We start from the raw sequence: 15,445 nt of genomic DNA on the forward strand, positions 1-15,445 counted from the left end.
ATAGGGCAATAGTGTGACACCTGACCCCCCCAAAAAAAACACGTTGTCACCCTTTTCACCTCGGGGCTGTTTGCATGCCTGATTATAATGATTGTAAAAAAATAAAATAAAAATAAAAACTTTTTTTTTTTCAAAACGATATTTTTTTTCCCCAAAACGATACATATCGTCACAAAAACGTATCGCGATATATCGTGGGACGATATATCGGCACACCCCTACCCTGAACGTCTCCCTAGGGAGGTCCTCTGGGCACGTCCCACTGTGAGGCCACAAGGCAGACCAAGGACCAGATCCCCCGTCTGGTGACATCTCCACGCTGGCCTTGGAATGCCTCGGGATCGCCCAGGATAAAGTGGCTAATGTGGCCCAGGAAAGGGAACTGTCGTCCCCGTGATCCGACTACGGATAAGCGGTTGAAGATATACTGTATGTGAAATAAAATGAGGGACAAAGTTGGAAGATTGATTTGTCTCAATTCATAATAACCATAACCACTTAAACCCTATTATGCTTTGTCTTTGTTGTACATCAAATAGCGAAAATAGCCTACATAAAAGCTCACATCGCGTCACAATGTGACGCGTTGTGAGCTTGTAGATCTGTTTTCCCACATTAAAATAAAATCACACACAGTTGCATTATGTTCACTGTAGCCACTTTATTATCTCAAAGGAAGACTTATGCCGTGTTTAATTCCATTGATACTGCCAGAGATATCAAATGTAAAAAGAAGAGACATGACGGTTTGTGAATTCTAAACAAACTAAAATGAATAAATAAATACAAAAAAACAAAAAACCTTAATAATAATAATGCTGAGCTGTAACACAGTGGTAGCATGTTGTTATGGTTATATGTACAAACAAAACCCTTTACATATACATGACAAACCCACAACTGGATACAGAGATGGTTCAAAATAATTTAGAGAACAAGCTTATTTACATAATTATTGAATTATGTAATTAGAAAACAAGCTTAAGTTTACATAATTGTCTCCGCCAGAGGTGGAGAGTATGTTTTCATCACTGTCCTTCCGTGTGTCCGACCGTCTCGGCCAAGCTAACATTGGTCAAGCTTCACGTGAAGAATATGTTGTCACCAATGCTTTGATTGGCTAGCGAGACGCATGATGACATAAGAACCTATAAATATCAAATGTGCTTCAAAAAATCATTTATGTTTTTGGGCGGTGCAACCGCCCCTATATGTGAGGTTTGGACATCGACCCATTGCACCCCCCCAACCCTGCGCTGTGATTGGCCACCATTGTACCCCCCTAACCCTGCACCGTGATTGGCCACCATTGTACACTGGTTAACTCTATTCAGGACTGTGATTGGCTAGTGAAACACATGACACATGTGAAGTCCTATAAATAGGACCGTGCACTTTTATGTTTTTTTTTAAGTGAATCACCCACTGTGATGATCACTGTGACCACACCGCCCACTTCACACTGGGTGTGATTTTTTGAAGCTAAGCTAACATTGGTCAAGTGACACGTGACAATATGTAATATAAATAGGTAAGACAGGATTAATCAGGAACAGTGCTGGCGGAGACCTGTGCTCCGAGGAGCACATTTTCTAGTTGGTGTTGATTTCACTCTGAATAGAGAACAAATTGAACCAATGATTTTAGTGTGTATAAGAGGTAGTCTAGTCTCCCTCTGGGTCTGTGGACATGTACAATACTTGACTGATGATTACATTGACAGTGCTCTGAAAGGGTTGACAAAGAAGACGCTTTGAAATGATTACAATGATGTTTGTGCCGGCCTGAAATTAACCCCAAAAGCTTGAACATCCTGAAGTGTTGACATGCACAAGTCACCAGATGCCTTCTCAGTCAGGTTTCCCAGATTGTAACACAATCAATGTGACTTTTCTAGTCAAATTAATGCAGAAAAGGTATTTTTAAAATGTATTAGTAAATTAAGCCAGAAAGCAAAGTGGGGGTAACAATGTTTTTGTAGACAAAGTGATAGCACCAAACATGTTTTTAAAAAGGACATGGAAAAAGGACAATGTCTCCTTGTTTGGAAATGTAGGCATTTGTGCATTTCTAAATCCCAAACCCAGTCCACAAAGTCAGCCCAACCCATTCATTGTCAAAGGGACAACTCCAATGAGAAGACCTTTATGATAACAGTAAAGAGACTGCTGGTTATGTGGATTTCCATGAGTGTTTAGAAAATACCCAAGAAGATAACATGCAGACCTCCAGTCTTTTTAGTCTGTAGTCGTGTTAAAAGGCACATTATCACAGGGGTTGTCACAGGGGTACAGGACAAAGAGAAGGACTGGTTATGCTTACTTTATGTTGTCATGCCCCGAAAATAGCAGATCTACAAGCTCACAAGGGGTCATGACACGTGGTGAGCTTGTAGATGTACCATTTTCCTTTCATCGTTCCATTTCAAGGATTCACCCGATTCACACATCATCCACAGCCACAGTGAGTAAGCAGGAAGGGCTGCCTTGCTCAAGAGGCACGTGCTGTTGACCAATGCTGTGGGCACTGACTGAATCTTTGACTTTACAGTTACAAACTGTAATTATCTCCAATAATTATTACACGGCCACCAAGCGGTATATACGTATACATATATGAACAGATGGGGTGATGTTAAAGTTGCAAAAAGCATCCGCTATTTTACATTGTTCATTATGTCACATGAACCAACATGTATTTGAAACAAACAACTTAAGAATTTCTGGTAGTTAATTGCAGAAGCTATTAATATATTATTTCAGCCACAAAGAGAACAACAAATCCAACATATCTTTCATCTTAACTCTAACTACTTATATACTTTAACCTAATTCCAGTGAAATCACCAGCTGATGCCATTTAAAAACAAAAAGGAAGTGGTGCAAACAGCTCAGAAAGCAAACCCTGGCACTCATCCACAGAGGAGAACACACATTCAGCAGTTTAGTTGTAAAGACCACTGCTTTTGAGCAGTAAAAGACCTCCTTCCAACACAGCACAGTTTCAAGAGGTGGGGCAGGAATTACTAGACTTCCAGAGAGCCAATGTAAGGTGAGACAAAGTCTCACTCCTTCCCTTAATTCTGCGTCGTCTCTTGTCATCATGATTTCTGTTAATTAAACAGTGTTTCCTATGCTAACAGGGTTTCCTATGCATGCTTACACGGCAGAGCGTAATGGAATGTAAGCAAAGGATATAGAAAAACAAAAAAAAATGAACAAATAAAATAAATAGTGCAATGTCTTTTTTCCTGTGGCTTTGATGCACTGTGACCGGTTTCTTTAGTTTTGGATATACTGTATTCTTTCCTTGACACAATGCAGACCTGCGTCAGACTGTCATCTACAAAACTCCATTTGTTGCGTTTGTTTAAATATTCTCGGCCAAACGGAGGGGTGGGTCGACGTGGGACCAGAGACGAGGGCCATGGCTACACGACACCGAGTTGGTATTCTAGGCGATGCATTAAAGAAAGAAGAAGGGTGAGGGGTTTACAATTAGGGCTGCAACAGTTAAGCAAACTAATTGATTTAATCAATGATAAAAAAAAATAATTTAATTAAATAATCAATGAATAATCTATCCCTATTTCGGCCAAATTGTGCAAAAATATGTCGTGCATAAGATAGTGAAAATAGCAGATCTAGAAGCCCATAACGCGTCGCATTAACACATTGTGAGCTTTCCACGACACCATTGTATGAAATAGGGCATGAGTCATTAATCGGCGTGTTGAAATATATATATATTCTTAAAGAATATTACAAAAAGGTAATCTACAGAATAATCTCTTAGGGAAATAATCGATGGTTGCAGCCCTATTTGCAATTCAGTTCAGAGCCGGTGAGAGGTGTGTAAGTCCATGTACGGATTGTACAGTTAAAGCACACTGGAAGAATGGGATTCCACTTGGTGGCGACACAGCGGGTCATTTATAATACTCTCAAACACCACATGACAAGATGCTCTCCACCCCCCCCGCCTTCCTCAGCCCAAATGGATCTATGATTCACTTCAGCACTAAGTAGGGAACAGTAACACTGCAAAATCAACCCAGTGCTTCTCAAAGTGGGATCCGGGGACCCTCAGGGGTCCATGAAGGGGTTCCACAGCAGGGAGTCAACAGTAAAATTAATTAATAGCTTTTAGCTTGTAGATCTGATATTTTCAAAAGATCTTGATTTTCTTTTTATCATTTTTGTCCCTGGCACAAAATATTTTCAAATGGGGGTCCACAGCCAAATACATATTAACTTGGGGGTCCTTGACATGAAAAGGTTTGAGAACCACTGGATTTAACCACATGAACCCTAGCATCCTTGTTTTGGGCGTGTCATAATAGGCAAACATTCGGCAAAAACAGGCAAATATTTTGGACCCTTAACAGGTTTGTAACTCTGAGAAGGTACAAATGCACACTCTCAAGAGGGCCCTTGAAAAAGGTTTAAAACCAATTAAAACCGGGACATCATTTTTAGATTTTTGCGTTGGCTATTCAAAAAGAGCAGATTTACAAGCTCGCAACGCGTTAAGTGCTATTTTTTTGATCTTTTTTTTTTTGGAAAAAAATCTTGAAAGAAGTGTGAGAAGAAGAAGAAGTACTGCGTTAGAGTTTCTGGTTGGCGAAGAAGGCCTTGGCGGCTCCACAGGTGGGGTTGGTGCAGAGCGGGCAGCGCAGGGTCAGCTGGCGGGAGCACGGCTCGTTGGAGGCAAGGTGGTTCTGGACCAGGTCGGCCAACGCCTGCAGGGAACAACAACAAAAAATAGGACTGTCACCATTACACATTTTACTTCACGATTAATTGTCACACAAATAATTGCGATTGACGATTTAAAAAGTGTTTGTCTTTGAACACTGGAACATAGTGTATGAAAAAAAAAAAATGTTTGGCTTTTAGGCTTTGAAGTATGCACAGGGCAGACATGACAAACGAAGAAATATGACAGACATTATTCTAAACTTTTATACTTAAAAAGACATAATTTCCAAAAAAAAATCTGAAAATATTTTGAAAAAAAAACATTTTTCAACATGGAAACGATTATGCAAAAATAATTGCGATTAGGCGATTATGTAATAATTGTGACAGGCCTAATCATATTGATCAGAATGATACTCTGTTGCATGCTGACCATAGCCAATCTACAAGCTCACAACCTGTAACGAAGCTTCAAGCTTGCACAAAAACACCTCGAAAGCTCTAGTAATAGTGTAACAGTAGTAACAGTAATCAGTAATAGAGTAAGTAATGTGTGCAGTCAGTAATAGGGTCACAGTAATAGATTAACAGTAGTAATACTGTAGTTGTGTGTGTGTAATAATCAGTAATGGTGTCAGAGTGTTGATTGATGGGTTTCACAGAGACAACAGAAGCTCAAACCTCACCAGGAAACAATCCCTCAGTAACTACCAACTAATCATCCCCACCATATTGATTCACACGCACGCACGCGCACACACACACACACACACACACACACACACACACCACAGAGAAAGAACCCTTATTTCTAGACACACACAAGCATAGAATGACGATAGTGTGTGTGTGTGTGTGTGTGTGTGTGTGTGTGTGTGTGTGTGTGTGTGTGTGTGTGTGTGTGTGTGTGTGTGTGTGTGTGTGTGTGTGTGTGTGTGTGTGTGTGTGTGTGTGAGCCTACACACACACACACACACACACACACACACACACACACACACACACACACACACACACACACACAGGGTTTGACCAGCCAGTGGGCCAGTCAGTTCAGTTCTACTGTAGTCAGCTCAAAGATTTCCATTGATCTGGAACCTTCCCTTAATAAACCACACGCACGCACGCACACACACACACACACACACACACACACACACACACACACACACACACACACACACACACACACACACACACACACACACACACACACACACACACACACACACACACACACACACACACACACACACACACACACACACACACACACACACACACACACACACACACACAGTGAAGAAGTGGACCTGTGTGTGTGTGTGAGAGGTTTCAGGGTTGAAAATAAGGGAGAAAGATGGCTGAATGGATGGAGAGAGAGAGAGAGAGAGAGAGAGAGAGAGAGAGAGAGAGAGAGAGAGGAGTGGAGGTAGAGAAGGATGGAGGGATGGAGAGGAGGTAGAGAAGGATGGAGGTATGAATGGACAGACAGACAGAGAAATGGAGGAGTGGAGGTATAGAGAAGGATGGAGAAATGGAGTTAAAGAAGGATGGAGGGATGTAGAGGAATGGAAGTAGAGAAGGATGGATGGAGTGCAGGTAGAGAGGGGGGGTTATGCGTTTATTGACAAGCTCCTCCCCCAGGGGTTTACCTCCATCTGAGCAACACATCCACGCGCCTGTCTACCTCTCCACAGTGTACCTGTCTGCCTGCCTGTCTGCCTGTCTGTCTGTCTGTCTGTCTGCCTGCCTGTCTGTCTGTCTGCCTGTATGTTGTGTCAGGGAGTTGTTGTGGATAAAGGTGAACGTTTCAGCCCTTATAATAGACATGATGAAGCCACGTCAACAACAAATATTTGTGGAGGCGAGCGATGTTACTCACAAATAAGTGAACTACAATCAGTACGTTCTATGTCTGTAAGGGGGCGTGTCCACATAGAACAGCTTTTTGAGTTGGCAGCACCGGTCTTCCATGTGTTTCTGGTAAAGACGCGCTGGTGGCCTGGACCGCTGGCGTAGCGGTCCAGGCACCTGTAGGCTACAAAGTAACCTGACAGCGCGTGGAAGGGGTCTGACGGCCTTTGCTGCATGTCACTCCCCATCTCTCTCCCCATTTCCTGTCAGTCTACTATCCTATCAATAAAGGCATAAAGGCCCCAAAAATAAACCCCCCCCCCAAATACATGGATAAAGTGGTTAAATGATTGTGGCGCTGTGTTAACTACTTAATGAGTAGTTAATACGTGCCACGGTGTGGATTCTTCCACAGAGCCTCCAGCTTGGCAAGAAACTCTAACCCAGTGGTTCTCAACCAGTGGTCCGGGGACCACCAGTGGTCCTTGAAGGGGTTCCAGGGGGTCCCCAGCCAAATTAATAGTTAGAAACTGACCCTTATGTGTCTGTAACTCTGAGTACAAATGGAACCAAATGGACCCTAACGGGTCCATTTGGTTCCATTTGTACACTCTCAGAGTTAAATGAACACTAATGATGATGATACAGTGTAGATTAAGACCCCTAAGAAATCAAAATGGTTGAGTACCTGGCATATCTTTTCAAATGGGGGTCCGTGGGCTAATATGTGTCAATTTGGGGGTCCTTGACGCAAAAAAGGTTGAAAACCACTGCTCTAACCAACACAACCGGCCATGTTCACGTTCATGATGCTGCAACAGTGACTCCTACTCGGGGGAACCGTCTTACACTTCTATCTTCTCCACTTCCTCATCCTATCGCTCTCTCCGCATGCATACATGAAGAGGGGTTTGGGTTTGGTGTGTGTGTGTGTGTGTGTGTGTGTGTGTGTGTGTGTGTGTGTGTGTGTGTGTGTGTGTGTGTGTGTGTGTGTGTGTGTGTGTGTGTGACATCATACCCTCATGAAGAGAGGATTCCCGTTCAGTGACTCTGCTCTCCGTATATTCTCCACTCCACACTGAAAAAAAGAGAGAGGGAAACAAAGAAACATTTTAACACCACAAGGGGGTTCAAGATTAAATTAACAAAGACTCCAATGACGTACCAGCACTAGATATAGCCTTCAAACTAGAAGCCTAATAAGGGTGGTTACAGACGGGGAGCGGTTGACGCGGGCGGTCTCACTCGGATCAGCGAGGATCATTATTGTTTTGTCCTCCTGCACCTAGCGGGGGGAGGGAAAGCTGACCGCAATCCAGCTCTTGCCGCCTGCGGGCGTGTGCACAAACGATCACGAGCGCGCGAATTTCACGGGACCACGTCCGCCTGCCTCTCCGCTAGTGTTGATTTCGTCGACTAAAACTATGACGAAAAATGTTGGTCGACTACCTTTTTTCACGGACGAAAACTAAATAAAAGCTAAATATAAACTAAGCTATGATGACTAAAACTAAGACTAAATATATTGACAATTTCGTCAACAAATAAAAACTAGACTAAAATGTTAGTGAGGGACTATAGTGGAGAAGAGATCCAGTAGAACTAAAAGACAAGTCATTTTATGTTTGGTTGAGCTCGGGTGTTGCGCTCTGAAAATAGCTGATCTACAAGCTCACAACGCGTCGCAGCGCGACGCGTTGTGAGCTTGTAGATCTGCTATTTTCAGCATGCAACCAAGTGTAAAATCAGCCATTATGACGCCATCAAGGCACCGCCAAAATACATTATAGTCGACTAAATCAACTGTAGATTTAGTCAACTATAATCGTATGATATTTAGTTGACTAAAACTAGACTAAAACTAAAACATTTCAGGTGACTAAAATATGACTAAAACTAAATACAATTTGATTCAAAAGACTATGACTAAAACTGAATCTAAATTTGTTGTCAAAATCAACACTGCTCTCCGCCCCTCGACTTATCCACACGTCCCAAATAATTGCGGCTTCTCATTGAAAATGAATTACACAAGGCGCGTCGGCCGCTTCCCTTCTGTAACGACCCTTAGAGTTCAATTGAACCCTCTGGACCAGTGTTGATTTTGACAGCAAATTTTGATTTGGTCTTAGTCACAGTCTTTTGAATAAAATTCCATTTAGTTTTAGTCATATTTTAGTCATCTGAAATGTTTTAGTTTTTGTCTAGTTTCAGTCGACTAAATATCACAAGATTATAGTCGACTAAATCAACTGTAGATTTAGTCGAATAAAATGTATTTTGTCGGTGCCTTGATGGCGTCGTAATGCCTGATTTTACACTTGGTTGCATGCTGTAAATAGCCGATCTACAAGCACATAGATCTGCTATTTTCAGAGCGCAACACCCGAGCGCTACCAAACATAACATGACTTGTCTTTTAGTTCTACTGGATCTCTTCTCCACTAGTCCCCTCACTAACACTTTAGTCTAGTTTTTATTTGTTGACGAAAATGTCATCATAGCTTAGTTTTTATTTTGTTTTTATTTTGTTTTAGTCAGTGAAAAAAGGTGGTCGACAAAAAAAATTCGTCATAGTTTTAGTCAACGAAATCAACACTGTCTGGACTTTAACAGTGTAAGGTTGGTGGTGTGTAACAGGCCGGTGCACTAATCTAGTTTGACTGGACCCTTTGACAGTTATAATGGATAGTTCTGCTGTACGCACAGGTTCTACATACGACCACTAACACTGACACAGGAGGGGATAGCGGGGAAGTGGAGTAGACACTGTGTGCGTGTGTGTGTGTGTGTGTGTGTGTGTGTGTGTGTGTGTGTGTGTGTGTGTGTGTGTGTGTGTGTGTGTGTGTGTGTGTGTGTGTGTGTGCGTGTGTGTGTACTGGCTAGGCACCAGTAGAATTGATCTGTGGTCACCCCCACCGGTGCCTTCAGACTGTCTGACACACAGGCAGACAGACAGACAGACAGACAGACAGGGCACTGGACTGGTGCTGACGCAGCTGGCACACGCGCGCACACCAGTGGTGGAAAAAGTACTCAAATTGGCTACTTAAGTAAAAGTATCAATACTGCAATATAGAAATACTCTGTTACAATTAAACGAAACGTCCGGAACTCAAAATGTACTTGAGTAAAAGTACAAAAGTATTGGCATCAAAATAGGGTGCTTCTTGTGGACACACTACATAGTGACTACACCTGTTTCATGTAACACTATGTTTATTTGAATCTGTGACATTGTAATGTGATTCAAATGTTTGTTATTGTTTCTCATTATGTATGTATTTCATATGTTGTTATCAGGGCGTCCTTGAAAAAGAGAGCTTGCTCTCAATGGGCTTCTCTGAATAAATAAAGGAAAAAGAAAGAAAGAAAGAAAATGAACTCAAAGTAATCAATATGCTGAATGTCCCATTTAAAATTTTCTAATGTATACAAATCTCTTGAAAATAGCAGATCTACAAGCTCACAATGCGTCGCGATGCCACTATTTTCAAATGGCCAAAATGTATATGGCCAAAAGTGGTTAATGTATGTTTTGTAATAATCAAAATCTACTAAGAACTGTAACTAGTAACTAAAGATAATTTTCAGATAATTGTAGTGGAGTAAAAGTATAACATTTGCCTCTAAATTGTACTTAAGTACAGTACTTGTAGTAGTAAATGTACTTAGTTACTTTACACCACTGGCGCACGCACGCACACACACACACACACACACACACACACACACACACACACACACACACACACACACACACACACACACACACACACACACACACACACACACACACACACACACACACACACACACACACACACACACACACACACACACACACACACACACACACACACACACACGCTGACCCCTCACCTCTTCTCCCAGCACCTGACTGTACTCTATGTCCAGTTCGAACAGCGTCTCGATGTGGTCGGACGTGAAGGCGATGGGCACCAGCAGAAGGTTCTTCTTCCCACGCTCACACAGACCCTTGATGACCTCATCTGTCTGTGGTCCAAGCCATGACATGGGGCCAACCTAGGAGAGGAGAGGAGAGGAGAGGATTAAACTTTGCTCTGCATGCAGCAAACATCTTGCACTACACCATCAGAAGGAGAGCACTGCCCCCTTGTGGTGATGTAAAGTAAAACAGCCCTCCAATTAGGAGCAGTCCAATTAGGAGCAGTCACTTGCTATGCATCCCATGTCTATGATGCATTATAAACATACTTACAATGTATTATAATCTAATCCCACTAATGCTTTATAAACATAATCATAACACATTATAAAGCATTCTTTATTGAGTATCATGTCATTTTCTCAGACCCTGGGGCTGCTGTACACTTGACTCAGCCATTTAAAGATACAATACGTAAGTTCTATGTCCTCTGCCAAGAGAGGAGAGAGGTAATTGCAACTGTAACGCACAGGATTTCAATCCGGGTCTCCCGTCCGGGCTTATGAGCTTCAGACAGGCCCACCCTCCACCAGGTTCTAAAGTCCTCCATGGAAGAGTATGGAGGCCACCTCCAACCACTGCACATGTGTTAGTTATGTTGCATTAACATACGTTTTGGTAATCAATAGAGCTTCGTTTTAACCAAGTAATTAACTAATTACACAAGAAGCTCACTGAGTTTGCACTTATTTTATCCATGGCATGAAAGCTCCTATATTGTTATTTATTATACAGGTACAAAATAGAGTACAGAAGTCCTGACGTTCCACTCGTTCATCCCCAGGTTCGTAAAGTAATTTCTCTATGGAGAATAATATTGGGTCATCATAGAATCGTCTCATATAAGAATTGTGGTCCAAAAATAAACAAGCTGTCTCGGCGATATTGTCAGGGAGGAGGTTCTGTATCGTTTATGATAGTCAGTCACTTATATTTGATACAGTCTGTTTCTGGCGAAAATTGAACTAATTCGGCGGAAGTAACATTATCGTTTTCTCACCGTCAGTTGATGCTTCATATCCATAAGAGTAAAACCGCCAGGGTCATTTGTTTATTTTTGGAACACAGTTCTTATTTGACGTGATATTAAATACTCTATGGGGATTCAGAATGGGGGTGGAAAACCGTGAACCAGGTAGACAAACAAAGGATGTGTAAATTACGTCAGACTTCGGTGCTCTATAAAAGTTTTCCCTATTTTCAGTGGTAGATTTTCATGAGGTGCCATGTCTATCAACAACCACTAGATGGTACCGTGAGACAACCTATAACTTGATCGACATGGTTGTGTGTGTGGACCTTAATGTCCCCACAAGTATTAAGTAATGTATATAGTAGAATTTGAGAAATAGTCGTTGTGAGGACCATTTCCTGGTCCTCACAAGAGAGATGGTTGTTTTATGGTTGTAAAAAAGGCGTTTAGAGATACATTTACTATTAGAAAATGATTCAGGTGGGGTTAGGATTAGGATCAGACATTTAGAGGTTAGGTTTAGGGGTTGATATTAGAGTCAAACATGATTTACACTTAGTTGCGTGCCAGTGTCACGCACCGACAAATAGCTGATCTATAAGCTCACAACGCGTCCCAGCGCAACGCGTTGTGAGCTTGTAGATCTGCTATTTTTCGGCTTTACAGTTTAAAAATGTCAAAATGTATTTAAAATGGTTGATGCCGCGCTATGTGCTTGTAGATCTGCTAATTTTGAATAGCCAAACTATAAAAGATGGTTAAAGTGGTTAAAATGGTTGTGACACTACAGTATATTAACTCATTTTGCTGGGGACCCTCTGGTACGCCTCCAAGGACCCCTGGGGGTCCCCGGACCCCAACTTTGAGAACCAATATGGGATAGAGAGAGAGAACTCTTACCTTAGACTGCCAGACCAGCCGGTAGGGGTTGCAGTGTCCTAGTCTCTCCATCACTCTCTGTACTGTGGCCCCCACTTCCTGAGGGTAGGGGTCTCCTCTGTTCACCACCTATAGTAACACACATGCACAGTAACACAATGTTAAAATGTTTTTTAAATAAAAATGCTACTCAAACATCTACTAGTCTAGCTGTTGTAGTAAGGCAACATTCACAAAGGTAATTCAAAGTGCTTTACATAGGCATAAAAGTGCATTCAAGAGCATATCAAATGCATTTAACCCATTTAGACCTGGGGCCGATTTAAAAAAAAAAGAAAACTCCTTCTTTAAATCCTAACCCAAGTCTTCAGAAAATGTCCTATTTTTTATCTTTAAAAATAATTGTTTTAATCCTGTTGCTATATACACGGTAACATCTAAAATGACACGGATGCTTTTCCGGCCTTTAAAGGTATAACAACGTATAGGCTTTCCTGGTCTTACTGGGTTAAAGAGAAATAATGAATAAAATAGCATAAAAAAAATCTGTATTCATCAGCGGTAACATTTATTTCTAGTAGTTGATGTTACTTACAGCCATGGGTAACGAGTGTGCAGAGAACAGAATGACCACCTCGTCTCTCTTGTCCTCTGGGAACTTCAGCAGCTCATTGCGGACATGATCTGCAAAACACTAAATATACAATATACTCAATGTATACATGTACTATAAACAGGGCTCACACACATTTTTAACAATGAATTTTTTAAAACTTTCCCGTAACTTTTCCAAAGTATTTTACCCCATTTCCAGGCCTATTGTTATTATTACATTATTATTACAGTCATTTAGCAGACGCTTTTATCCAAAGCGACTTACAATAAGTGCATTGAACATAGGTAGGGAACGAAAACTACTAATCACCAGAAGTCTTAAGTGCATTTTCTGCAAAAACAAGCAACCAAGAGTATACCTAGCGCTAAGGTAAAAGTGCTATATATCAGCTACCTATTATCCTTAAACAGATGAGACAAAATAGCTAAATCAAATGAGCAAGAGCTAAAACAAATAAGTGTATCGACTAAACAAGATCCAATAAAACAATACAACAATAAAACAAGCGTGCGTGCAACTAGTTAACAACAAGTAGGCCAGGCAAAGAGGAAGGGTAGTGTTTCCTGAAGAGGTGGGTTTTCAGCCTGCGGCGAAAGATGGGCAGTGACTCTGCTGTCCTGACATCAGTGGGAAGTTCATTCCACCACTGTGGGGCCAGAACAGAAAAAAGTCGCGACCGTGTGGATCGGCCAGAAGGACCCTTGAGTGACGAGGCAATCAGTCGCCCCGAGGTGGCAGACCGAAGTGGTCGGGCAGGGGTGTAGGCATCGACCATAGCCCGGAGGTAAGAAGGAGCTGTTCCTTTCACTGCCCTATAGGCTAGCACCAGGGTTTTAAACTGGATGCGAGCCGCTACGGGGAGCCAGTGTAGAGAACTAAGAAGGATAGTTGTGTGGGAGAACTTGGGGCGGTTGAACACCAGACGAGCCGCAGCTTTCTGAACAAGCTCCAGAGGTCTGATGGCAGATGCCAGAGCACCAGCAAGGAGGGAGTTGCAATAGTCCAGGCGGGAGATGACAAGAGCCTGGATGAGCACCTGGGCTGCCTTCTCCGTGAGGAAGGGGCGAATCCTCCTGATGTTGTAGAGGAGGAATCTGCAGGACTGTGTCACTGATGCAATGTTTGCCGAGAACGACAGCAATGGAGCAATAATGAGGCTCTTAACACATGTGTGCCATCAATGCCCCCAGAACAGACTCGAGCAAAGGTGTCACATGACAAAAATAACAGTAAAATTAATTCCAAACCTTTTCCAGGCCTGGTAAACTGTTTTTTTTTATTTCAACATATTCCATGAATTTCGTGACCTTGGGAACCCTGTATAAAACACCACATACTGTTTTTGCCCTCGCTTGTTAAATTGTTTGTATACTGTAGTAGTTCCACGTGCCAGAGTAGTTCCGGAGAAGCGGACCGAGATCTACAAGCTCATAGCGCGGCACCGAGTGCCGCACTACGAGCTTGTACAGTAGATCTGCTATTTTTTGAAAAATCTTGAAAATGTGTGCAAATCTTTTAATCTTTTTTTTAAAAGGCGAACATTTTTAACACAAATCTTTGCTTCTGGGAGTCCCTCCCTGGCACAATACATTTTCAGGTGGGGGTCTGCGGCCACACACCTATCAATTTGGGGGTCCTTGGCACGAAAAAGTTTGAGAAACACTGCTCTAAACTGTGTGTGTGTATGTGTGCGTGTGTGCGTGTGTGTGTGCGTGTGTGTGTGTGCCTCACCTCCACCAGTAGGGGGTGTGTGGGCCAACGGTCGATGACACTCCAGCGCATCTTCGGCCGGTCGGCTCGGTTTTGGTAGTACCGATAGATGGCGTTCAAGCTGCTGCCTGTTTAAAACAACAGAGACACACAACTATTAATCTACAGTACAGTACTGTACGTACGTGCGTGCGTGTGTGTTATATTTGTATACTCTAAATCAGGGGTCTTCAACGTTTTCAGACCAAGGACCCCCTAGCTGAGAGAGAGATGAAGCAGGGACCCCCTACTCTATATTGTATAAAATTGTGTTTCAGATTAAAGTTGTTTTTTTTTACTTAGTCTGCTATTTTTTCCCTCTACACCGATAGCCTCTCTACAAGCCGATCTACAAGCTCTCAACGCCTCGCAGCGCGAGGCGTTGAGAGCTTGTAGATCTGCTATTTTCGGCTAATGTTCCCCTCAGAAAAGGAATTCTAGGGTTCAAGTGGTTAATGTAAAAAAAAACTAAATCCTATCACACAAAGATTAGGCGGACCGCCTATAGTAGCTCTGGGGACCCCCTAAGGGTCCCGGACCCCCTGTTGAAGACCCCTGCTCTAAATACAGTGGTGCAGTGGTTATGACCTGTCGTGGAGCAGCTGTACTGCGGGTACTGTGTGAACGCCACCGCTCGCTCTATCCCGTCTCTCTCCATGGCCTCGATGGCATCTTCCGTCAGCGGATTCACGTACCGGAAA

General features: G+C 42.5%; 1 protein-coding gene across 1 annotated transcript in view; it reads right to left on the reverse strand.

The window, feature by feature from the left end:
• Positions 1-647: 647 nt before the first annotated feature.
• fech (ferrochelatase) overlaps positions 648-15,445 on the reverse strand; it is a 23,205-nt gene continuing 8,407 nt past the window's right edge. The window contains exons 5-11 of the mRNA XM_084047662.1: positions 15,333-15,445; positions 14,727-14,833; positions 12,975-13,073; positions 12,401-12,508; positions 10,440-10,604; positions 7,576-7,635; positions 648-4,741 (exon numbers count right to left, since the gene is read on the reverse strand). The exon at positions 15,333-15,445 is cut by the window's right edge and continues 22 nt beyond it. Coding sequence (XP_083903788.1) covers positions 4,607-4,741; positions 7,576-7,635; positions 10,440-10,604; positions 12,401-12,508; positions 12,975-13,073; positions 14,727-14,833; positions 15,333-15,445 — 787 coding nt within the window. The 3' untranslated portion in view covers positions 648-4,606. The remainder of the gene's footprint in view (positions 4,742-7,575; positions 7,636-10,439; positions 10,605-12,400; positions 12,509-12,974; positions 13,074-14,726; positions 14,834-15,332) is intronic.

Source organism: Gymnoscopelus microlampas (genome assembly GCF_963454915.1).
Source record: "Gymnoscopelus microlampas genome assembly, chromosome: 21".
Taxonomy (NCBI): domain Eukaryota; kingdom Metazoa; phylum Chordata; class Actinopteri; order Myctophiformes; family Myctophidae; genus Gymnoscopelus; species Gymnoscopelus microlampas.